Below are 24,018 nucleotides of genomic sequence, written 5' to 3' on the forward strand. Positions count from 1 at the left end.
AAGAAATTATACCAATTCTCTAGGATCTCTTTCAAAAGGCAGAAGCAGAGGGAATGCTTCAAAACTTACTCTATGGGGCCAGCGTTACCCTAATGCCAATATCAAACAAAGACATTTCAGGAAAAGATGACTACAGACCATCATCTCTTACGAACACAGATGTAAAAATCCTCAGCAACATAAGAGCAAATCTCATCCAGAAGCTTATAAAAAGAGTATCCCATGGCCCAGTGGAATTGATTCCAGGTGTGCAAGGCTGGTTCGACACCGAAAATCAAACCAACAGGCTAAGCGAGAAAAAGTACATGACCAGACCAAAAGATGTAGAAAAAGCATTCAACAAAATCCAACTGCCTTTCATGATAAGAACTCCCAGCAAATGTCTGTACTTTGTGCTCCGTTCTGCTGTGAATCGGAAGAAGCTCTTCAAAACAAAACTCAATTAAAACATAATAAATACCTATGTTAGAAAAGAAAGTGGTTTCTGTTTGTGGGATTTGGGGAAAGGAATTGCAGTTTTGAATCTCCGGCTAGGCAAGGAAGAGATGAGAGCCATGCCTAGGAGCCGGGCGGAGAGAGGGGGCCTTAACTAGGGCCCCAGGAGGACTGGAGAGCGGAGGCCATTCCACAGTCTGAAGGCAAACCCTGCAGAGCGCGGCCGGCATTTCTACGCTGGGCGAGCGGCTGGGAAGGAACTCCGAGGGATGCAGGAGTCACATGCAAGCTTGGTGAGCGCCGGGGTGTTTGCGAGCATTCTGGTGCCGGCCGAGGTTTGAGCAGAAGGCGCGCAGAGCTTCAGCCCTTAACACACCTGGGAGCTGGAGAGCTCCTAGCCGGGGCGCGCTGCTCCCTTGGGGCCCGTTTGCTGCCGCAGCTGCGGTGGAGTCGGTTACAGCCCCCCGCGGTTGTAGGAACTAGCGCCGGTGCCTGCGGAAGGAGTGCGCATCCAGGCCGCACTGGCGCGCGGAGGGGTTTCCGTAGTGTAGTGGTCATCACGTTCGCCTCACACGCGAAAGGTCCCCGGTTCGAAACCGGGCGGAAACACATGCGCCCCGCGACGGGTTAGCTTTTCCTTCCCTTTCACAATTAGATCGCGCGTTTCCTGGACACCTTTCACTCTTCCAGAGCCAGCATCCCAGTCAAACCTACCCATGGCCCCCAGCGCGCAGCCTCGCTGTGTGGAATCGAGCCCAAGTTACAGAGTCCCAGGAACAGGGACAAGGTGTGTGCCCTAGAGCCAAGGCCAGGTGACATTTACTGGGACCTGGAAGGAGGAGTTATTTGAGAAAAGAACATGAGCCAGAAATGTATTGTTGGAAAGAAAAATCCTCAATCAAAATTATTTTCACAGGTTTTGTTTGTAGAGTGTAACATTCCCGTGTCAGTACCTTCTTCAAGCTCTCTCTGAAAGTACTCAGTATCATGGACCATGCCTGGGATTCCATTCCACTTTCAGGTGTCCTTTAAAATCTTTAGGCAAAAAAATATTGCACTCCCAGAGACGACTGGCTTCGTGGTTCCCAACCTGGGCATTTGTCCCAGGCCAGACCCTTGATTCAATGCTCTGCGATGGCTGGTTGGAAATCTCAGAACCTATGAACAAAAAGCCCTACGTTCTCATTTTGCACTGGGAGCACAAGTAGTGTAACAAGTTCTTCTCCAAGAAGATCACAAAAGGAACAATCATCCAAGTTCAGCGTTCCTTACAGGGAGGAGGGGGAAGCTGAGAAGAAGGCCACCCTCTGCTTGACAAGAAATGTGCAGGTCACTGAGGGTGAGGGGGTGCGTTTGTAGACTATGGTAACACTTTAAGGGACACCCTAGAATATCAAAAGATAAAGATCCACTAAAGCAGTAACACTTTATTCTAGGGTTTGACGACTTTTTTCCAGCCTTTTCTTTTCATCGGAGTCCTTCAGGACTCACTTGCCTCCCGTCTCTTGTTACAGCTTTCTTGTTTTCCCATGAGTTTCCTTTCCGTATGTTTCAGCACTAACCGTTCTTATTCTTTCAAGATTCCAATATGTTGCTCTATTTTTCAAAATATTCAAGGACGTCTTAGAGAATGCAGAATCATGGGAGAAGGAGGGATTGTTATCACAGCACTCAATTTATACAATATGCACACTTTATCTCTTTTTTGCCTTCTCTTTGAATTATATTCAAAACAAAATGTGAAGGGAGACTGCACGTTTCTTAGGAAACGTGGAGAATAGCTACAAAAGTTTAAAATTAGGAAACTTGAGCTCAAGTCTAGTTCATAGCATAGACTTCGCTAATTTGTGGGACTAATTTTCCAGCTCCTTTACAAAGTGCCTCAGACAGGTAGACTGGCCGTCTGAGGCTTCAATAAGCTATAACCCCAAGTTTGCATAAAACCACAAAGGGAAAGGCCCCGCTGGGATTTGAACCCAGGATCTCCTGTTTACTAGACAGGCGCTTTAACCAACTAAGCCACAGAGCCTCACAGTCTATCCCTCTATCTCACTTATTGTTTTAAAAAATTTCACACTTTAATCTGTGTTCTTATTTCAACAATTTCTTTTTAGGATTTAGCAAGAAAGTGAACCTAGACTCCAGTCAGAACCAAAGAAGAACACTCCCTCTGTGGAACAAAAACTGCACGGAGAAGCCCAAATTGCTTGACGCTGAGACCCGTCAGGTCCCTTAGGACTATCAAGGAGCCTGCCATTCCAACTCTGTGGGTGACCGATAGGAAAAACAAGACCCTGGATTTGATCCCTATGTCCCCCTAACTTTTCACCTCCGATGATGCTGTCTCTCCCACATGCGAAAATACACTCCCTCCCTCCCAGTCGGATTCCTTTGTGAAATCCAGGATGGCATCATCCAAATCAGGGGAAGGCTCAGGTGAAGTTCCTCGGGTGGGAAAGCTCAAGCCAGATTCTTCGTAAGTGGAACATCTGTCGACTGAAGGTACAAGTCCCCCGTCCTCACAGACTGGCATCGGAGGCAGAGGCTAAACGCCATCCACACTCCCGTGCAAAGAGAACAAACCCAGGGGACACACCGAGCCCCAGCAGTTCCAGAGACCAGTGGGCGCAGGATGCCACTTGACTGGGACTCAGTCGTGCTGGCTGGGAATTGTCCTCCTGGATTCCTGGCTGCTCCGTCCCACTCATCCATCCTGTTCATACGGCATTTCTCTTACTGAGTCTTTGTCCCAAACTTTGCTTGTTTCGTGCTGTCCTCTGGCTCTTTGAGTCCCCACCATCGGTGTTCAGCCACCGTGCTCCTGACACCCCTACGATGTCATGAACATTGCTGGAGTGGATTCCTTTAGACCTGGAGTCGGCAGACTATGACCCCAGGCCACATCTGGCCAGCCACCTGTTTTTATAAAGTTTTCTGGGAACACAGCCACACTTACTTTCTCATATTATCTGTGGCTGCTTTCCTGATGCAATAGCAGATGTGAGTCATGTCGACAGACAAGCCTAAAATATTTACCATCCGGCCCCCTCAAGAAAAAGTGTTCCAACCTCCGTATTAAACAAAAACTGCGTTTGCAAACCTGGGAACAGGAGCCCCTGTCTACCTTGGCTTCCAATACAGCTGCTGGCAGGCCGCACCCCCAGATTTGTGGGTTTGTGAATGGGACACGTAGGACATGTCCTGAAGACCCTTAGAGGTTTGTTTTTCTGCTGAGAGACCACCTTAGCTCACCTGGCTGTGCCAACAAAAGATTTTTCAATCACACCTTTGGCTGCTGGCGGGGCTCTGGACTTAATATTTGCCTGAAAGGCATCTCTTAATTTCAGTGTTGATTTTCATCTGCAGCGGCGGGGAATAAGAAACAGCTTTCTCTTTCAAGCCCTGTCAGCTTGGGCTCGTTGGTATTTAACTGTTCTTCCCTTAGCTTAAAGCTCTCATCTCACATTTTACCATAAACAGCGAGAAAGGCTGAGCCAGCCGTCAACCACTCTGGCCAAAAATCTCTTTAGTGACACGAGCTGGCGTGGAGGTGTCCGTTCCATGACAGTGCAGGCAACGGTGTGGATGAATTCTCTGCTGCTCCATTAAGAAGACTTTTTCTTCCAAGTTCAGGTAACATTTTCCCTGGGAGCCCTGTGTCCCATCTGTGGCTGACCCACACACCTGGTTAGGATGGGTCCAAACCTAAGGTTCTGCATTTGTTCAGAGCCCCCCACCCCCGCAATGTGCCCTAAATCACAAGGAGGAGGGACCGGAGCATAAAAACTGCCACTAGGCACCAAGCTAAAACCTGTCAGGCCCATCGCTTCTCTTTCCTTTCTGTCATGGACCAAGGTCCTGTGGTGACAGCGAGGGTCGGAAAACGGTTATTCACGGATGTGTGTCTACCATCCTGGTTGTGTCTGGGGCAGGGCAGCTCCGACCCCGGCCAGTGCTTCACAGGTGGAAGGAGGTATCGCCTGCATGCAGAGCTCTCCTGCAACGGTGCTAGGATTTTCAGTTCTGTCCGTGTTGCTCCGAGGTTGCAAACTATCACCACAGCATAAATGTGCATGCATGTACACTGCCCAATAATGAAAATCAAAGTTCCCTCCAATTTCACAAGGCTGCACCCAGTGCTGTGGCTGACGTCCTTCCATGTGCTCTGTCACGGGCGGGATTTGAGGGGTGGGGAGGGCAGGGAAAGATCCAGAAGCAGGAGCAGAATGGCTCGGTGCTTCACGGAGACATCTTTCGCTTGTGTAAGTTCTCCAGGACAACATCCCTCAATGTCAAACCCCTCCAGTAGGCTATGGGCGTTCTTTCCTTCCCAGTCCTACGATAACAGGTTTTACTCAGCTTTTTACTCTTGCCAACCAAATGGTGGTAGAGTATCATCTCTTTTTACCTATTATTTCTGTGGTGATAAATGATTTTGGAGATTTTTGCACAATATTTGTTAGTCTTCCTAGATCTCTCTCCCCTAAATTGCTTGTCCTATCCTTGGCCCGTGTCCTTGTGATCTCACTGCTTGTCATGGCTTCTTGCTATTATATCTTCTCTCTCTCCATCTCGCCCCACCTATGTGGGGACAATTTAAATATACTCTCCCATGATCACATTTATCTATTTATGTTTCTATTATGTCCTTTATTTTACATATTCTTCATTTTAATGGAAGCAAATGCTAGAACATATTTCTTTGTTGTTTGTGCTCTTGAAGTTTTTAAAGGTTCTCCTCAAATAAATAAATAATAAAAAATAAAAGTTCTTCTCTGCTCACAGCACATGATGATATTCTCCCACATATACTTCAAGTAGCTTTATTTTTTTACATTCACACCTAAGAATTAGACTGAATCGCTGATTCTGCTGTGTAGCCCCTGTGCAGAACAGCAGGACTGGGATATTTCGGAAAGCTCTGTGTGTGTCCATACCTGATGGAGTCTATCTCTGATCTGTCTCGTGTGGAAGCCTGCAGGCACATCCAGCCCCATCCCCAGCCCAGTTCTCACCCCAGAACTGAGGGATCTGGGTTTCCTTCAGGGCTTGGGAGGTACAGGACTCTTTTAGGCGACACCTCCTTTCTAGGAGTTGAACGTTGATCTGGCCAGAGACAGAACTGAGAGCGGGACCACCGAGCACTTACGCAGGCCATTCCTTGCCCGGGAATTTATGAGGCAAAGAGAAAGATCTGGATGGGGACCCAGTCGGTCTGAACATTCAGCATGAAGGATGGGCTTCTGCATCAACTGACATTCTGGAAAGAGCTATCTTCAGACCCTCTGCTTGTCTTGTACCCCTGACATAACCCCCTCATAGCGGGGTGCCTTCCCTCAGCGACTGGAGAGCCCCTGTCACACACGAGGTGTTCTGTATTATTATATAAATTTATTATATTGCAGCCTGTGCGCCAGAATATCATTTCAGCAACCCCATATGTCCCATCTGGGAGCTGCTTTCATGTCCTTAAATTCCCCAGGACCACTTTTAGCGCCCTTGACTGAGGGTAGTCAGCAGACAGATGACGTTAGTTAGTTGAGAGTGCTGAATGGAATTCGGATTCTTGGGGTCCCCCCATATCAGAGTTCGGGGGCACGGGGGTCTTACTGTCTTTGCAGCCCGCCTTGAGCTGAGTGTGCTCCTTTGTGGACATATTGGGTGTCGCCGGAAGTGTCTTGTCATTAAAATCAAAGTCGGGAAATCCAGCTGCCTCTGTGTCCACCAGGGATTTCCAAACGTCTCCCCAGGGCGAGCTCGTGTTCAGCTTCTGTCCCCTGGGGCCCAGCCCTACAGCCTCCAGCGCTGGGGGGCGTCTGCAGGGGGTTGTACGAGAGCAGGAGCCCTGGTCTCTTCCGGCAAAATCCGGGCCGCGTCTGCAGGGGACAGAGGGAGTAGGTGCACCTTCCTCACTCTCTGCCCCTCCCCCACGCGTTTTTCTTTTCGTATCAAAAGACACAAAAAGCAGCAATTTCTCTACAACACAGGCGGTGATCTCGCGAGGGGAGCTCAGGGGAAAGCGTGCTTCATCTCTATCACAACGTCCTCGTGCGATTCTCCAGAAGCAGAAATAAGTTTCCTTCAAGGCGCAGCGCGGATACACTGGTTCCAATAAAAAAGTAATTGCCGAGGGCAAGAGCCCAGCCACCGGGATGGCCGAGTGGTTAAGGCGTTGGACTTAAGATCCAATGGGCGTGTGCCCGCGTGGGTTCGAACCCCACTCCCGGTAGAGCAGGTTTCCGTCTTTGCAGCCCTTTCGGGGAAGGGCCGACCTCCAGCAAAGCCTGGGGTCGGATCCCGCTCTGCTTTTCTGTCCCCCCGCGAACACCTTAGAAAATGTTATCCTGCTGTGCCTCCAGGCTAGTAAGGAGGTCGAGGAGGTAGTACCTGCGCTAACTGTTTTCTGCCCCGGCCCCATCGAACTGCCAACCTAAGGAGAACTCTCAAACGTCCACAGTCCCTCTAATGAGATTTTACTCCGGGCCCCGCAGTTGCATGGGGGTGGAAGCCTGAGGGCTTTGCCCTTGAGGCCACAGGGAAGAAGCCCTCTTCTCTGCGGCCCCTGGGAACCGAGAACCACCTGCCGCGGGATTCTTACTGTTTCCAGAGGTCGTCAGAGCTCTGCGGGCGCTGCCCCTCCAGCTCGCCCCAGAGAGCAGAGGAGAACCCTCGCCAGCAGAACAGGGGGGCTTTGAAATCTGAAATTGCCCCTCAGTGGACTTGATTTTGCCTTTCTCCGGCTAGTGTTGTTGAGCATTTTTTAAGTTCATGAGCCACCTGCATTTCCTTTTCTGTGTACTCGTTTTTCTATCGGCTGTTACGTCTTTCTCTTAACGATTTATAGGGGCTCTTTAAATATGAATCAATTAAACCAATGTGTTCTGGTATGTCCCCAATGATCCAGTTTGTTATTTGCCTTAGAACTTTGCAGTGATTTGGGTCTGCGGCCCAAGTGAGGGGTATTCTGGTTCAATGTCTGACTTAGATGTGCCTTTCCCCCACTAGGAGACCAAAATGAGTGACAGAGGAATGCCGTGCTTTCCTCTAGAATGTACAGGATTTCTTTTTTGTATTTAGGTCTTTGATTTATCCAAAATTTTCCTGTTTTAATATGTGAGATACAGACCCAACTCCACCTTATTTCCAGAGAACTGCTGGTGATCCCAACACATTTTTTCATTTAAATTCAATTTAATTAACATATACTGTATTCGTTTCAGATAGAGTTCAGTGATTCATCAGTTGTATATAACACCCAGTGCTCATTATTGTTACATCATGTGTCCTCCTTAATGCCCATCACCCAGTTACCGCATTCCCCCACCCTCTTCCCCTCCAGCAACTGTTTTTTTTTCCCCTAGAGTTCAGCATTTCTTATGGTTTGCCTCACTCTTGATTCTTATTTTATTTTTCCCTCCCTTCCCTTATGTTCATCTATTTTGTTTCTTAAATTCCACATATGAGTGAAATCATATGGTATCTGTCTTTCTCTAACTTATTCACTTAGCATTATACCCTCTAGTTGCATTTTGCAAATGGCAAGATTTTATTCTTTGTGATGGCTGAGTAGTATTCCATAGCCTATATGGACCACAGCTTCTCTATCCATTCATCTGTCAACGGACATCTGGGCTCTGTCCATAGTTTGGCTGTTGTGGAAATTGTTACTATAAACACTGGGGTACGTGTGCCCCTTTGTATCCTTTGGATAACTACCTAGTTGTGCAATTGCTGGGTGATAGGATAGTTTTTAACTTTTTGAGCAATCTCCATATGTTTTCCAGAGCAGCTGCACCAGCTTGCATTCCCACCAACAGCATAAAAGGGTAACCCTTTCTCCACATCCTTGCCAACATCTGTTTCCTGAGTTGTTAATTTTGGCCATTCTGACTGTGTGTGAGGTGGTAATCTCATTGTGGTTTTGATTTTTATGTCCCTGGTGAGGACTGATACTGAGCATTTTTTTTTTTTTTCATGTCTGTTAGCTACTTGGATATCTCCTTTGGAGAAATGTCTGTTCATGTCTTCTGCCCATTTCTTAACTGGACAGTTTGTTTTTTGGATGTTGGGTTTGGTAAGTTCTTTACAGATTTTGGATAGTAGCCCTTTATCTAATATGTCATTTGCAAATGTCTTCTCCCATTCCATAGGTTACCTTTTAGTTTTGTCAACGGTTTCATTTGTTGTGCAGAAGCCTTTTATCTTGATGATGTCCCAGTAGTTCATTTTTGCCTTTGTTTCCCTTGCCTTTGGAGACATGTCTAGCAAGTTGTTACAGCCAAGGTCAAAGGTGTTGCTGTCTGTGGTCTCCTCTAGGACTTTGATGGGTTCCTGTTTCACATTTAGGTCTTCCATCCACCCGGAGTCTATTTCTGTGTATGGTGTTAGAAAGTGGTCCAGTTTCATTCTTCTGCATACCAACACTATATTATTGAATATCCATATTCTCCCCATTGAAAAGCCAGACTAGTAAATTCTGTTCTCTCTAAAATGTATGGGGCAAGATGATTTGAAAGACTATGAAGTTTGGAACTCAACAACCAATGTTCTAATCCTGACTTTCCCATTGACTCTCTGAGCCTTGATATCTTTCTTTGTTAAATGGAGGTAATAATCCTTATGTCATGAACAGCAGTTACGTGCCTGGTGAATTAAGAAGTCTCTTGGCCACCATATAGGTTAGTCCCCTTGGCCCTTAGAAGAAACTCCCACATTTCTTTTATAGCAGTCCTTAACAGAAACTCCAAAATCAGTTTAAAAATTAGATAAAATTTGTCCTGATAGTTAAATTGCATCTATATTTTGAGATCAAACACGGGGATTCCACATTTGAAAGTTCTCTGATCCTGGGGGCGGCTCAGTGGGTCCTTTTCATGAGCTGTCTCAAATTTCAGTCTGAGCCTTGAGCTTCATGTTTGCTCCTGGCCTTCCTGGACTTCCTGCGCAGAAGGAAGGGAGTTTCTCCCAAGGAGTTCATCTGTGTCTTCACAGTCAGAAATAAGTTGGTTTGAGAAAGATTCAATCTCCACAGAGAGGTAAGACTCATTCCTACCAAAGGTGGATTTTTTCATCTTTTTTCTTTCTCATAGATTAAGGAGAGAGAGAGGATGAGTGGAAGTGGAGGGCTTATTTTTTTCTGAAGTGAGACTCCAGGTGGCAAAGATTTTACCCAATTGACACTTGCTAATGAGAAAATACAGCAGTCTCCCAGTGGTCAGTAAGTGACATTGTTCAGACTGTCATGACCATGGCACCCATGTCCAGGTTCCATCCCTATAGAAGTTTCCTTATGTTACTTTTCCTCACCAGAGAGCCAGCTGATCTAAAACTATGATCCCACACCTATCTCTGCCACTGGGAAGATCTGAACCTGTTGTATGAGGCACTTGATTTTATTAAATTCCTCCAATCGTCAGTGATACTGGCAATTTCCACTCAACTCCAACCTCTGTTGTTATATCTTGAGGTAGGCAGAACTCTCTGACAGCCCCCAAGGTGCCTTCCCATGGTGCATAAGCCCTGTAAAATCCTTTACAGATATTAATTTTTCATCTAGTATATAATTAACAATAGCTACCAATTTATCCCTTAAACTTTTTTTTAAACATGCATCTTGATATTGGGAATGCAACACTGAAGGGAAAAAAAAACTAAGTTTCTCCCTTCCCACCAGACTTTCTGGATAGAGGGAGAGACCAACAGGTAGCTTTTGTTTTCAACAGGAAATCGATGTGTTTTATGTGTTTTGACAACAACCATCTATAATACTTGTATAATTAAAAAGAGGAGAAAAGTAAATGCAGAAATAGTGAAAAAAACCAATCCTTTGGATTTTTTTAAATTAGTTTCCAAGGCAGAGGTCAGTGATTCATCAGTCTCATATAATATCCAGTGCTCATCACAGAATCACATCACGTGCCCTCCTTAATGCCCACCACCCAGTTACCCCATCCCCCCACTGCCATCCCCTCCAGAAACCCTCAGTTTGTTTCCTATGATTAAGAGTCTCTTATGGTTTATCTCCCTGATTCCATCTTATTTTATTTTCCCCTCCCTTCCTCCATGACCCTGTTATGTTTCTTAAATTCCACGTATGAGTGAGATTATATGATAACTGTCTTTCTCTGACTGACTTATTTCACTTAGTATAACACCCTCTAGTTCCATCCACACCATTGCAAATGGCAAAATTTCAATCCTCTGGCTCTTTACACTGAAGATATACACAGAAAAACAGAGAAAAGATGAAATACTTAAAACTTTATTACACACGCACACATGCACACACACCCCCACGCACGCAGACATGTACATGCACAGACACACACACACACATGCACATGCAGAGACAGACACACATGCACAGGACACACACACACACACTGTGTGTAGCATGGCACCTGGTAAGTAGTAAGTAGTAAGTACTCAGTAAATATTCGTCCTTTGCCCCTTAAAAGGAAACCATTCTTTTCCTTTATAAGCTGACCTTAGTGAAAATACTTCTGATTAATTTCTGTAGCTTTTAAAATAGTCTAGAATTCATTTCTCACTTCTCTAAAAACTGTATCATCTCATCAACACCTTTATCAGTCAAACACCTGTGTGGGATATGCTCCGTGCAAAGGCAACATGTCCCCGAAGACTGCCTCCAGCTTGGCAGTGTCCCTTTGCTCTCTAGGCCCCCCTCTGTCCCCTCCCACAGCAGTGGTTTGCTAGAGGTAGGTCCCCACAGACGCTGCCCTTCTGGTGACACCAGACAACCAGCTACCAGAGTGAGGAAGGCCCGCCCCCAAACACAAACACTGTGCCCACCAGCAACAGTTGTGGAAATGACGCCGTGAGAATAAACGACCTGTCACACTTCCAGAGGGAAGAGAGTGTTTATTAAAACCTAAACTTCACAGATGGGGAAAGGGCTTTGTTTAGGACAAGGAGACACCCCCGTGAGGCAGGTCCCCAGCGAGCACAGAGAAGCAGAGATAACGGCGAACAGGCACCTGCGTAATCCAGTAGCCGAAAGGCAAGGCCGCCTCTCCGCTAGCCCTGCACACACAATGCTACCCCTTCCCTTCCTCTGCCCCGAAACAGACCTGTGACCTGAGGCTCCAGAAAGAGAAATGAACAGAACAAGGGGAAGAAGTCAGGGCCTTCCCGAATCAGTGACACCATCTTTGGGGTGAATGCCTGAGAAATCCCCAGTTAGGGTGCCGAGTCTGCCGCACCACACTCACGCCTTCCGCGTGGTTCCAGGCTCAGCTCTGTGTCTTCCGATGAGATGGCATCCATGTGGCGAGGTTGAGATTTTAAAATGCCAACAGCTTCCAAACACTGGGAACTGCGAAGACAGAGGGCTCCTAACAAAATAACTACACTCGTGATTCTAGGACAATCTCTCATTTTAAAGAGTGTAATGGGTCCAGAGACTACAGCGTGGGTCACCCACACACGTTGTTGTTATCACATATCGCATAACACAGTGTCCGAGCTCACTTCCCGGACATGCTACTTGGGCAGCGACAGGGGGCCTGCACTCGGAGGAGCTCACGCTTGCTTTAAAGCTCTGCTGTCAGCATCTTGAAATTGCTAAGAATTTTCGACCAAGAGACTCCGCATCTTCATTTCGCACCGGGCCTCCCAAATTATGTAACCAGTCCTACATGTGGTCTTCTGTTTCCTGTTGTCAAAAAAGGGAAACAATTCTTTCCCATATTCTGCATTCGACCCCTTGTTCAAGTTGGTGCAGAGAGATTGCTTCTCAATCCCAATTTGAGGATTTATATTGCAAAACTGAACTGCAGGAAGAAATCATGAAGGAACAAAGTTTCTAATACAGGTCACTGGACAATAGGAAGAAGTTGCGGGCAAATATCGTAAGGGCCACCAATGCCCAGAAACCACAGAGGAACTGGAGAAAGTTAGATAATTGGCTGCGGATATAACTTCCACATGTCTGAGACTCTAAGACAAAAAAAAAGGGAGATCAAAGAAATGAGCTTTACCCACTGCCTGGGAGGTTAACTCACCTTCCTCATCAGAATCCAATGATCACTGACCAGACACTAGAAACAGGACAGAGCTGGACACGTTCATGAAGTAAGGAAACTTACAGGTGACTTTTGGTGGACTGGGTCCCTGAGACACTTCCAAAATTTGCATGTATGCATTAATAATGAGAGGAACACAAAATTACCTGTGGACCCAAGAAAGGGGAGATGCAGGTCTCCTGATTAGCCTCTGCCAGTCCTCCAAAGTTTCAGGGCAGGGTCGTGATCGATGAACCAGAATCGTGCCCTTGTTACTGCCCCTCACTTTCCTTCTGCCTCCTTTGAGACGATGTGCTTCTCCTAGACTTTCCTCTTCCTCTGTACTTTCCTAAACAGTGATTAAAAAGCGGATCAAGCGAAAATCCCACCCTAACCCAAAGCCAAGACCTTCTGAGTTCATTCCCGCCTCTCCTTGCCTGTGATGATTGAAGACACCAGCACAAGAAACATACTGTTTCTGGGTCTCAGGGAGTAACTGCGGGAAGGTCAGCAACACAAAGTTGAAGCAGAGTGAGAGGAGAAGGGCGCTGACCATGAAAACTCTACCCAGGAGGAAGTAGGCTAGAATCAGGGAAGAAGGACAAAAGAGTCTGAGAAGTTCGTCCTTTTTAAGGGTCCACTCCCCAGTTTTCCCGGTGCCGAGGTGTCCAGGGAGCAGGAAGGAGTGGCCGGGGCGGCAGGTACCCGAGGCTGCAGCTTACCCCGGGACTCACTGGGCTTGTATTTGGGCTCCCAGCACATCTGACTGCTGTGGTCTTTGAAGGGCACACTGACGAAGATGCAGGCCTCTCCAGGCAGTTCTCTTTCCACCCGGAAGGAGACGAGGGAAGAGCACACCAGCATGGTGGCCAGGACATGACAGGTGAGGATCATGCCTCTGTTCAGGTTCTTCCTCTTAAAGCACTGATGGAAAGGGAAGACGTGGGGAGGTGTGTCCCCAGACCCTCCAAATTTCCTCCTCATCCTTCAAAGACAATTCTTAATGATCCCTCATTCCTGAAACTTTCTTAAATCTCCCATTCTAGCCCCAATATCCCTTCTGCAATTCAATTCCTTATTTAACAAGTACTATAGGCCCACGGTGTGTTAAGCCTGAGGTTCTGGAAAGTGTCTCTCCCGGGCTCCAGCCATTATGGCCATCATTCCAGACTCCAGACTGACAGTCACTTCATCTGGTTTCCCCTGCTTGGAAGCTCCCCAACATCGCCCTGAGCACACCTAATGTAAACCTCTGAGTGACATCCAAGCCCTTCCTTAATCTCGCTTCGACCTATCTTTCCAGCTTTATTTCTGTCTACTCCCTCCAAAAATTCAACCTCTCTACCAAAAACATGCACCATGTTGTTTCTCAAATCCTATACAGGCAAGTGTTCCTTGAATGGGCACCATCTAAACCTTCTGTCCCATTGCCCACTAAGTACCATCCAAATATCTCTCGTTCATTCAGTAAGTAAGTCTCAACCCCCTACTGTGGTGCCTGTACTGTTCCAGGTGCCTAATACTGGTTTGCAAACAAACATGGCTAACATATGGAGCTATCCCTAGAGTGCTACAACCCTCTACCTTTGCTCGATCCCATCTACTAGGTCCTCTTGCTTCCCTCTTCTCATCTGCCAGTATAAATCTCTCTTTCAAGGCCCAAGCTTGGGTTGGAAGCTTACCCAAGTGCACTGTCCAAACCTTATTCACCTTGTGTGGATACGTATGACAATGACTGACTTCCCTACTTCATAGTCAATCATGTATCACTTTAAGCAAGAAGGCCAGCATGGTGGAGTGAGAGAGGAGAGCACTAGATGTCAGAAAGGAGATGGAGGCCAGATTGTGTAAGATCATCAGGTAACATTAAAGAATCTGGTGTTTATTCTGAGAAACCACTGGAGCAAAGGAACAGGAGACGGGACTCACAGTTCTATGCATTTGCTCAGTTGCTGTGTTATGATTAGACTATGGGGCCTGAGGTAAAGCAAGAAACTCAGGAGTTACTGAAATAGTGAGGCCATATGAGATGATGGTGGTTTGGAGCAGTTTGTGGTTGAGGAGGGCATTGGAAGTCTCAAACTGGGCTTACTTTGCAGGTAGAGCCACTGGACTTAGTGATGAGATGAGACATGTGGTAGGAGAGAAACAGGAGTCAGGAATGGACTGAGGACTTGGTCTGTTTCCCCACTGCCTAGGACAGCCTGGCATGTCATCACCACGCTATTTGTTGAACGACGAACGCATCACAGAATGATGGCCCCAGTGCTCAGAAAACGATAAATCATTCCAACACTGGAATGGTCAAGAGCTCGAGCTCCTTTGCCACAGAACTACTTAAACTTCCAGGATGGTCTCTGCACTCTCAGGGAGCAGTCACTGGAACTATGGTGCTAGTGGGTGTGACAGCCACCACGAGCGCTCGGGCTGTACTCCAAGAGTGGGTGGATCAGTCAAGAGGTGCTGAGAACAACGGACTAGTGCTATTTCTAGAGCAAGACATGGTGTAGGAAGCCGAGGACCTTCTTATTCCCACAAACACACCAATTTAGTATCAATTCGTGGACAGACTCCCTTTTTGAGAAATCAAAAACTGAAAGGCTTCTGCAGCCTAAGTGAACACAAAATTTGACTCACCGTAACTGATAGATCTGGGACACAGTCTTGCCAGGTTTGCCGGGATATTCATCATCATCAACACACCTCAGAGATGACTGGATTAGTAGGATACACCACATGAACTGAACGAAGGGTAAAAATCACATGATCATCTTAATAGATGCAGAAAAACCATCTGACAAGTTTCAACCACCTTTTATGTTAAAAGCAAACAAACAAACAAACTCTCGACAAACTAGGTTCACAAGGATGTACCTAAACATAATTTAAGATCGAATATGAGCCCAGAGCTAACATCATTCTCAAAGGTGAAGAAAGGAGAGCTTTCCCTTTAAGATCAGGAACAAGGCAGTGTCCCAGAACAGCGCCTGCCCAGAAGGAAGGGCCAGAAGGACTCTGGGATCTGGCAGGAGCACTGTCTGCACATCAACACTGCTCAAGAACTTTCATCTCTAATGACTTCAGGGTAGAGGCAGGCTGTTGAGGTCGATGGACTGCTATCATCTGACCACAGGCTCGCCCTGTGACAATATACATCTCACACTTACGATGCGCAGAATCATCAGTGCACTCAACACAGTCACATCGCTTCTGCCTTCCAGAGGGTGGTTCTGCAGAAGACGCTGCTATCCTGAGCAGTTGCTGTTATCCTCCAGCACCCGCCGCGCCAGCACCTGAGCCCCTCGGTGCTCCCCCCGCCCCCCCAACCACACGCACCAAGAGGGACGTCCTGCCATCCGCAAGGCCAGTCTGCTCCGGGTGGACCTCACCTGGTGGGGAGCGCCCAGGCCAGCTCCATCTGCAGCCGGGCCGACGGCTGTCTCCGCACAGTCATCCCCTCCGTTCCCTCCTGAAGGCCGAGGAGAAGGGACTACTGCTTCCTCCGCAGCCGGGCGCCTCCTGAGCCAGCCTTAGTGCCGCGGGGGCAGCTCTCGTCGCAGACCTACGTTTCTGGACGCGTCCCCCCACGTCCCGCCTTCGTCAGGTGGCAGGCTCCGAAGCCTGGCCCTTCTCGGGCCGCCTCAAAGCCCATGGCGGTCCTGCGGCGCCTCCGGCTTCGGGGAGCCGGTTTCGCACTCCGAGGGAGCCCATAGCCGCAGAGAGCCGGCGAGCACAGGGACCGCTTGGGTCCCCAACCCGACGCTCGGCTTCCCACCGCGGGCGTCATTTCCGGTCCGCTCTAGGAACATGGAGGTTTCTGCGCCTCTGTGGTTCGCGACATCCGTGCTCCACCAGGGGCAGGACCAAGTCTTTGGAAAATAAGCTTTAACTTTCACAGTGTACCAGGTACAAAGTGCAATCACAAATACTCAAGATATACTAAGAAAAAAGTGCAAGTGCAAAACAATGAGTAAATCTTTTGTGTGAAAAGGAAGAAAAAATAATATAAATATTTATGTATCCATGCCTAAGGAAAACCAGTAAGGCTAAATGGGAAATTATGGACAGAGCTTACCTGGGACGGGATGGTGAGAAGAGGGCTGATGAAGAATAAGGGTGAAAGGGAAACATCTCCATTTATCTTTTTAAAGTTTCTTTTTGAAACACATCAATGTAGGCATTACTTATGCAAAAAATAAAAAAAATTGTGTTTCGAGTTACTTAACCCTTTTATTTCAGATAAAGTGTGAGAGCGTATAAAACAAAGATCTTGGCCGTTCTTACTATTAAAGCAAGATTTTTTTTCTCGTTTTTTAGTCTTTTTTTTTTTCTTTTAGACTGAACTGGGAAATGCGGAATCCCCCAGAAGAAGTGATATAAAGGGTGATTCCACAACTGGTTTTCAGAGGTAACTGTCAAGTAATACAATTTCCCCCTCCCAAAAACAATTTCTTCACGGGAAAAGCAAGCAAGATAAGCGCTGTATGTTGTCCCTCGTCTCTGGGGCCGAGCGGGCCCTGCTAGGAACCCAGGCTGGTCCTTGACTCTGTCCGTCTGGGGACCAGGACTCGCAGCAAACGGGCTCAGAGATTGTTTCCTCCACAAAGCCCGAGGCCTGCCGTTCCGTTCCTCCCGGCATAGTGCAAAAAAACTGCTACAACTTGGCCCGTACGGGGATCGAACCCGCGACCTTGGCGTTATTAGCACCACGCTCTAACCAACTGAGCTAACCGGCCGGGACGTGTGGGGCTTTTCCGAAAAGACACAGGAACAACATTCCTATCCTGAGGTTCCTCTTGGGAAAAGAGAATCGTTCTGATTCCCTGCGTTCTTCCTCTCTGGATGGGCAGATGGGGGAGAAAGGAAGGCAAAAGTCCCATATTCGGGCTCAACGGATCATGCTTCTTCCAGGAAAACCTGAGAAGATTCAGGCCAACCCCCGGCAGCGGGCCCCGGGTGCCTCCCCGCTCCTGGGGCCTGATCTCGGCAGGTCAGCTCCGCCCGGACCCTGGGGACCCCGGACCCTGCAAGACCAGCCGCCCACCCCGAGTCCGCCCAGGAACGTCGCCGACGTGGAGCTGCAGTGCGGCGCACCGGACGCGCGGTGGCGCCCGAGTGCGGGGCTGGCGTCGGCGCGGGCACCAGAGCAGCGGTGGTCTCCGGGAGCTTCTGACCCCGCCGGGACCCGGAGCAGAGAGCCAGGACCCCGCAAACCCGGGCGGGGTCTGTGGGAGGCAGGGCGTGTCTAGCGTCAGGGCCGTTACCTGGCCGGGGAGAATCGCCGGCACTGACCGGGTCGCGAGGCTGAGGAGCACCGCGGGAAAGCTCCGAGGAGGGGCGCCCTCTCCCGCCCGCGCCTTACCCACCTGCCGCCAGGTGCGCGTCCACCCGGGCCGCGGGAGCCGCCAAGTCCTCTGGTCCCTGCTCTCTTGCGACGTCTGCCTCTCCTCTGCCCACCACGACTCCTTCTGAGCTGGGGTACTGGCATTTTCAGAAGCCCATCGGTCTGCGTGCAGTCTAAAGGCCCTCACGCTCCATTTGTAAGTACGTATGCGCACGTCTGTGTGGTCTTCTGGATTTCCTAGAAATTTCCCTAGAAATGAGAATCGTGTTCTTTGACTAGCTACATGTCTCGTTTAGTTTCTAACCTCCCGTTTCAGGTACTTGCTTTTACTGCCGTAAATTATTCCTCTGGTCCTTGAGCATGTTTTAACTATATACATCGTTGAACCAACTGGTAGGTATCTTCATATTGTTGTCGTTGTTGTTGTTCTGTGGCGACAAGTCTGTAAGTGTGTAGGGTAGAATATTAATATTACGATCACTTTTATTTTACCAGGGTACTTGCTGTGGTAAATGATTTCTGAGTCCAGGCCACGTTCAGACTTACTTTGACCTCTAGAGATCGAAGTAGGCATCAGTCACTTGCCTTTGGTCGTGGTCGGTTCCCTGGGAAACAGACAGGGAGATGGAGGTTGTGTGCAGTTTTATTGAGAATGCTCTTAGAATCAGCAAATAGGAGAGGGTAAGGGAAGTGGGATTGGAAACAGGCAGAAGATGAGCGTGGTGTAGTTTAACAGAGGCCACCAGCAGATCTCTCAGGGATATTTGATCCTGGAACGGCCCTTCAGAAATGTCCATAGGAGGAGGGGAGGACTTTATACTCTTCCATCAACCATTCTTGGATTTAAGCATCCCCAATGGTGGGTGTAAATTTGAGCAAGGTGCCTATTCTGTTGAGGACAGTTCTCAGAGACCAACTCAGTGGTGAGCCACCGGCTGTCAACATTTCTGAAGTTGAGAAAAGAGTACCACCATCCTTGAGCACAACCTCACCGGTGCAAAAGTATCCTCACAATTCTTTTGACAACCATGGGTCAGACACATGCTGGTCTTTGTTATAGTTAAGGTGTGTGAAATCATATTAAATAAGATTTAAGTGAAGGGGCTACTATACCTGGCTCTGTGGCTTAGTTGGTTAAAGCGCCTGTCTAGTAAACAGGAGATCCTGGGTTCAAATCCCAGCAGGGCCTGTTTCCTTGCTTTATTCCTGGTTTTTATGATTTATCCTCCTATGTTTTCCGTAGGTGAGTAGGAACCAACTTGAATTTACACAGGATGACTCTTGTAATACTCAGGGTTTGAGAAGAATTCCCAATACATACACCAAGAGTTATTAAAGGACTCAGAATATTTGTGCTAGTCATGATATTTGCAGGAGGTGAGTAGCCTAGCTGAGGTTTCCCTCTTTTGTCCTACCATTTGAGATCAAGTGACAGAGACTCAACCACTTTAAAAACATGCCCTTTCAGACATTTTTTGTATTACTGAGAAATTACTGACTACTAAGAAAGGATTACTTTCTTGTGGATTGCTGAGCATCTGGAAATGCAAAGATGTTAGAAGCCTATTTGTAAAGTTCCTTAAATTTGAATCTAATGGATTTGAATCTAATGGATGACATCATGTAACTCGGGAAAGACTGAGTGGCTAAGAGTACTAAATAATAAAAGGTAGGTACTCTGGAAGACAATTTTAACCATATCCTGGACATTCACAATTGTGTCTTTGCTGAAGGGAGTTCTCTCTCATGGAAATACTATTTCTTTCCTACACAAGTTATTCTTTATTCAAACCACCTCCCCTATTAAATGTTCCCTGGCTTGGGATCCTCAGGCAGACAGCTCTCTTCTTTTGTGCTATTAAAGTAGACATGCTACTGTTTTAGGTCAGCTATGTGGTTCTTTCTTTTTCTTGTCTAGCTATTCATTGGTAATGTTGGACACTGGATAGTTTGGTAAATTCACTTGAATGAAATATCCATTAAAAGAAGAAAGATAAAGCATGGCCATGAAGAGAAATGGCAGAGAAGGAGAAATGGTTGGGAAGTATGTCCACTCGGTGCCTAACCAGGAAATTTTAGGTGTGAAACAAATGTGGTGATGACCATACTGGGGATACCTACTTTCAGAAATCATTACTCTTCAGACTCAGCTGAGATCTTCTAAATTCATCTGTCCCTGTCACCTGTTGTCACACTTTCTTCTCTGTGTTGGGATTGTTTAATGCTGAGTCTATGTCTACAATTCCACATACACAGCACATCAAACTTGGGAATGTCAAGCACTCTTAGATTGTTAAGTTTTAAGTTCTTGAGTCTTATACCCACACCATGATTGCAGCTGGAAGAATCTCAAGCATTTGGTGCTTTCCAGTGCTGATGTCCACATCTTGACTCATTGCAGAATTTCTGGAGTTGATCTTTTCTCCCTCAGAATTTCTTTATCAACTCTAAACCTCTTAGCTGCCTGCCTGGAGGGGATCTCCCCAAATATCCACATCTAAGACAGATCTCTCCGTAGCTTCAAATTCATATTTCCATCTCCATTTGGATTTCATATAGGTACTGCTGGCACAGGGCACCGTAAACTCAACTGACATTAAACCCATTGGAAACCTGTGGTTAACCTTGATTCCTCCCACCATCAAATCATCACAAAGTCCTGCTGACTTTGCCTTCAACATGTGTAAGATGTCTTTCCCTTCTTTTCCTTCTGTTGGTCCCTATTTGGGGGACCATAAGGGACCATAAGCTATAATAGCCTCCTCTTGTTCCCCCTGTCTTCAAGATTGATCCTCAAACCCATTCTTGACACGTGTATTCTACAATAGTTAGGAGTAGTATCTTATAAGTGCTGACTAGATCAAGTTGATCAGTTACTAGCTATGGTTCAAATCCTCTATATCCTAGTTATTTCCCCTTTTCTTTCAGCTTCTCATCAGCTATTCAAAGGAGTCCTTAAAATCACCAATCATAGTTTTGGTTGTTCTATTTCTTATTCTCATTTTCTCAGTTTTGCTTTGTTTAAGAATAAATCTTCTTGGTGAATTGATCATTTTATTGTTATTGGATGTATCTCTTTATCTTTGATCTTACTTTTTACCTTGGAGTCTACTCTGTCTGATATTGATATATATCCGATATTGATATAATGGTTTGTGTTTTCAAGGTATATCTTCCCTCACCACTCTACTTTCAACCTGTCATCTTTATTCATCTTATGTGTCTCTTGTAACCAGAGTACAGTTGGCTCCTGTTTTTCTTTCTTTTATTTTACTATTTAACATGCCATTCTCTGCCTTTTAATTATGTGTTTATCTCATTACATTAAATGCAATTATTTATATTTGGATTTAAGCCCATCATCAAGTTAATTGTTTTCCATTTGTCCCACTTGTTTTTTGTTTTTTGGGGGGTTTTTTCTCTGTCTTTCTTTGATTTATTTATTTGTTATTCCATTTAACCTTTGTTTGACCTAAAATGTAGGTCATTCCCCTCCAGCTGCTTTTAAGATTTTTTAGATTTTTATTTTCAAGCATTTCGGTATAATTTGGGTAGCTACAATTTTCTTTATGGTTATCCTGGGTGTCATTTGCTGAGTTTATTGAAACAATAAGTTGATGTGACTTCTTTCCCCATTGAGATGTGTCCTTAAGATTAGTGCATTTTAATTATGTAAATTACAATAGTTACAAAATTACAAAACTACAAAATCAAATTACACTTTGATTTTTTTTTTTTTCAAGAAGTCTTCACTGATGACATCTGTACTCCAAGAATTAATGGTTAGGCTCCAAATTCTCTCCTCATATTCAGATTAAAGTGTACCTTCCCCTCTTTGGAAGGCACATCCTGTATTTTCTCTGATTTGGCCCACATATTCCCATTTAATCTCATTTATTTCCATCCTCTGCTTCAAATTCTTGGATATCCTCCTGCCACCAACATCATGCCAACCCCATTCAGCTCCCAATGACAAAATCCCCTTTCTAACCTCTCTGCATCAGGTTATGAAGAGCATACTCTTCATATGCTCTTATGAAGAGCATACTCTTCATCTATGACATCTCAGATCTGGTGTCATTTTCTCTAGAAAACCATCTGGGGCACTGGGTACTTTCCAGTTTTTTGGCTGTTCTAAACAGGCTTCTCTGAACATTATAGTAGATGTATTTGGCAAACACTTTGCTACTGGTATATGATAATGTTAACTTGGTAAAGGGAAATCCCTCCAGGAAAAAGACCTGGGGCATCCAGAAAAATTTACTTTTACCAAAGCACTGGTCTGTGGGGTTTCCGTAGTGTAGTGGTTATCACATTCGCCTAACACGCGAAAGGTCCCCGGTTCGAAACCGGGCGGAAACACATGATTTCTTTGCTTCTGAACCTATTCCCTTTTAGGTAATGAACTTGTATTTTCTTTTGAGAGTCTCAAACTTAAAAACAAATGCGAATATTTGCGACCCCAAAATATGCCACTTTAGCATAAGGATGATTTTGAGCTGAGAGCAATTAAGAAAAAACAAACAGGAAGGGCTCTCTGTCTTCCTCCTGTCTGCCTCAAAGCAGGGCATAAAAGTCCCTTTGTGAAGATGTTCCCCTCTCATCTCCCATACCAGAGGAGGAGAACTACTCTGATCACTAAAGATGGAAAGTCAGCACCAATATGAGTCTGCAGAAACAAATCCCACTAAAATTACCCCCGCTTCCGCTAGTTTCTGCTTATAGTTACCGTCCCACAAATGTTTCCCCTAAAAGCCCAAACTCCCCTTTTCGTTGTCTACCCACTTCCCTACAATATTGTTAAATGGTATAAAAGCTTTCAAGTTTAATTGCTTCTTTGGGTTCTCACTTCTTTCCTGGGAAGACTTCATGCATGTAAAATTAAAATAAAAAATATCCACATCAACAAAATTTGTACTTTTTCTCCTATCAATCTGTCGTTTATCAGTTGGACTCATAGGCCCCTGCCACAAACCTGACAAAATAGAGGAAAAATTCTTCTTCCTTACATATGGAAATTGTGACAGTCAGGGCTTTGGGAATTTGAAGAAAATACACACGTACCCAAAAAGATGTTAAGGAAGAAGCATGCAATCTGAAGCCAGGGATACTTGAGCTTGAACCATAATTCACATGGTTCCATACAAAATAAATAAGGTACCTAGTGTGTTAAAGGACCATGAGTGATATGCAGAAAAATAAAGAACGGAGAGGAGCACTGGAACGAGGGAAGTGTAGAGCTTAGATATAATGTTCAGGCTGTGTTTCCTGATAAGTTGATACTTGAGAAAGCACCTGAAGTAGGTAAGAGGCTGGGTCATACCTATATATAGCAAAGCAAGAACAGCCCAGCAGGGGTGCAGTGGGAGAAATGAGATCTCGGGCAACTCCGAAGCCCAAGTGGGGACTTTGGCATTCACTCTGATGAAAGCAGATGTTTTTGCGTTTTGAGCAAAGCTGTGCTCAGAGTGTTTTGTGTTCAAAAAGATCTCTCTGGTTGAGGTTTTTGTAAAGCTGGAAAGGGTGGAAGAAAGGAAACCTATTAAGGGGTTTTTGCAATATTCCATGTCAGAAATGCAGGTGTCGTGGGCCCAAGGTGATAGCAGTTGGGTGGTGAGAAGTTTTTCGGATCTGGATGCATTTAGAGGGAAAGGAAAAGAGAAGCCCCTCACCTATGTGGAATGAAAGAATAATTGAAGTCAACAGTGTACCAAGATTTTTGCCTAACTATTGGAAAAGTTGAAATTGCCTTTAAGTGAAATACGGAAGCTTGGGCTTGGAGAAGGTTTTGAGGGGACACTCAGGAACCAGTCATCCTCTGTCTTCTAACATACTACACGGTAAATGACATATACCTGTCTTCAGTCTAATGAGTGAAATGCCAAGAAGAGGGGCTGTGATGGCCGAGTGGTTAAGGCGTTGGACTCGAAATCCAATGGGGTCTCCCCGCGCAGGTTCAAATCCTGCTCACAGCGGTATACCTTTTTGGTGTGGGGCCCACAGCTTGAAACTTCTTCAAAACTAAATGGCTCCTTGCCCAGCACTGCAGAGAAATCCCTACAGCGGATGTTCCAATTTATAACTCAAATCCTTTAGGAGGGCGGCGCCAGCTGGTTATGAGTTCCACCATCTTCTTCGGCATCTGGGCGCATGGGAACCCACAGAGCTCGGGCTCCCTCCCCACTGTCCACACCGAACTTCAGACTGGAGCACTCA

At 46.2% G+C, this 24,018-nt stretch overlaps 1 protein-coding gene and 7 non-coding genes across 14 annotated transcripts; 5 read left to right on the plus strand and 3 right to left on the minus strand.

Annotated features, from left to right (window-relative positions):
• The first annotated feature begins 971 nt into the window (after nt 1-971).
• On the plus strand, nt 972-1,044 carry TRNAV-CAC (transfer RNA valine (anticodon CAC)). Its single transcript has one exon. It is a non-coding gene; the product is annotated as a tRNA-Val (tRNA).
• Nucleotides 1,045-2,390: 1,346 nt separating this feature from the next.
• TRNAT-AGU (transfer RNA threonine (anticodon AGU)) lies at nt 2,391-2,464 on the minus strand. The gene has a single exon. It is a non-coding gene; the product is annotated as a tRNA-Thr (tRNA).
• Nucleotides 2,465-6,581: 4,117 nt separating this feature from the next.
• Nucleotides 6,582-6,664, plus strand: TRNAL-UAA (transfer RNA leucine (anticodon UAA)). The gene has a single exon. It is a non-coding gene; the product is annotated as a tRNA-Leu (tRNA).
• Nucleotides 6,665-11,301: 4,637 nt separating this feature from the next.
• Nucleotides 11,302-16,244, minus strand: LOC125102018 (uncharacterized). Of its 7 annotated transcripts, XM_047732704.1 has the most exons (7): nt 15,795-16,244; nt 15,333-15,598; nt 15,096-15,199; nt 13,181-13,374; nt 12,886-13,040; nt 12,626-12,807; nt 11,302-12,393 (listed from the first exon to the last, which is right to left on the minus strand). In XM_047732704.1, the coding sequence occupies exons 3-7, from the start codon at nt 15,194-15,196 to the stop codon at nt 12,351-12,353; spliced, it is 675 nt and encodes a 224-aa protein (XP_047588660.1). In that variant the 5' UTR covers nt 15,197-15,199; nt 15,333-15,598; nt 15,795-16,244; the 3' UTR covers nt 11,302-12,350. The 7 variants fall into 7 exon arrangements, 5 of the variants coding, with proteins under 5 accessions (XP_047588660.1, XP_047588659.1, XP_047588658.1 ...); XM_047732703.1 differs by lacking the exon at nt 15,333-15,598 and having other exon boundaries at nt 11,302-12,391; nt 16,025-16,244; XM_047732702.1 differs by lacking the exon at nt 15,333-15,598 and having other exon boundaries at nt 11,302-12,391.
• An 876-nt stretch (nt 16,245-17,120) lies between these two features.
• Nucleotides 17,121-17,194, minus strand: TRNAI-AAU (transfer RNA isoleucine (anticodon AAU)). Its single transcript has one exon. It is a non-coding gene; the product is annotated as a tRNA-Ile (tRNA).
• Nucleotides 17,195-18,917: 1,723 nt separating this feature from the next.
• Nucleotides 18,918-18,991, plus strand: TRNAT-AGU (transfer RNA threonine (anticodon AGU)). Its single transcript has one exon. It is a non-coding gene; the product is annotated as a tRNA-Thr (tRNA).
• A 3,100-nt stretch (nt 18,992-22,091) lies between these two features.
• TRNAV-AAC (transfer RNA valine (anticodon AAC)) lies at nt 22,092-22,164 on the plus strand. Its single transcript has one exon. It is a non-coding gene; the product is annotated as a tRNA-Val (tRNA).
• A 1,531-nt stretch (nt 22,165-23,695) lies between these two features.
• On the plus strand, nt 23,696-23,777 carry TRNAS-CGA (transfer RNA serine (anticodon CGA)). Its single transcript has one exon. It is a non-coding gene; the product is annotated as a tRNA-Ser (tRNA).
• Nucleotides 23,778-24,018: the final 241 nt, after the last annotated feature.

Source organism: Lutra lutra, chromosome 6 (genome assembly GCF_902655055.1).
Source record: "Lutra lutra chromosome 6, mLutLut1.2, whole genome shotgun sequence".
Taxonomy (NCBI): domain Eukaryota; kingdom Metazoa; phylum Chordata; class Mammalia; order Carnivora; family Mustelidae; genus Lutra; species Lutra lutra.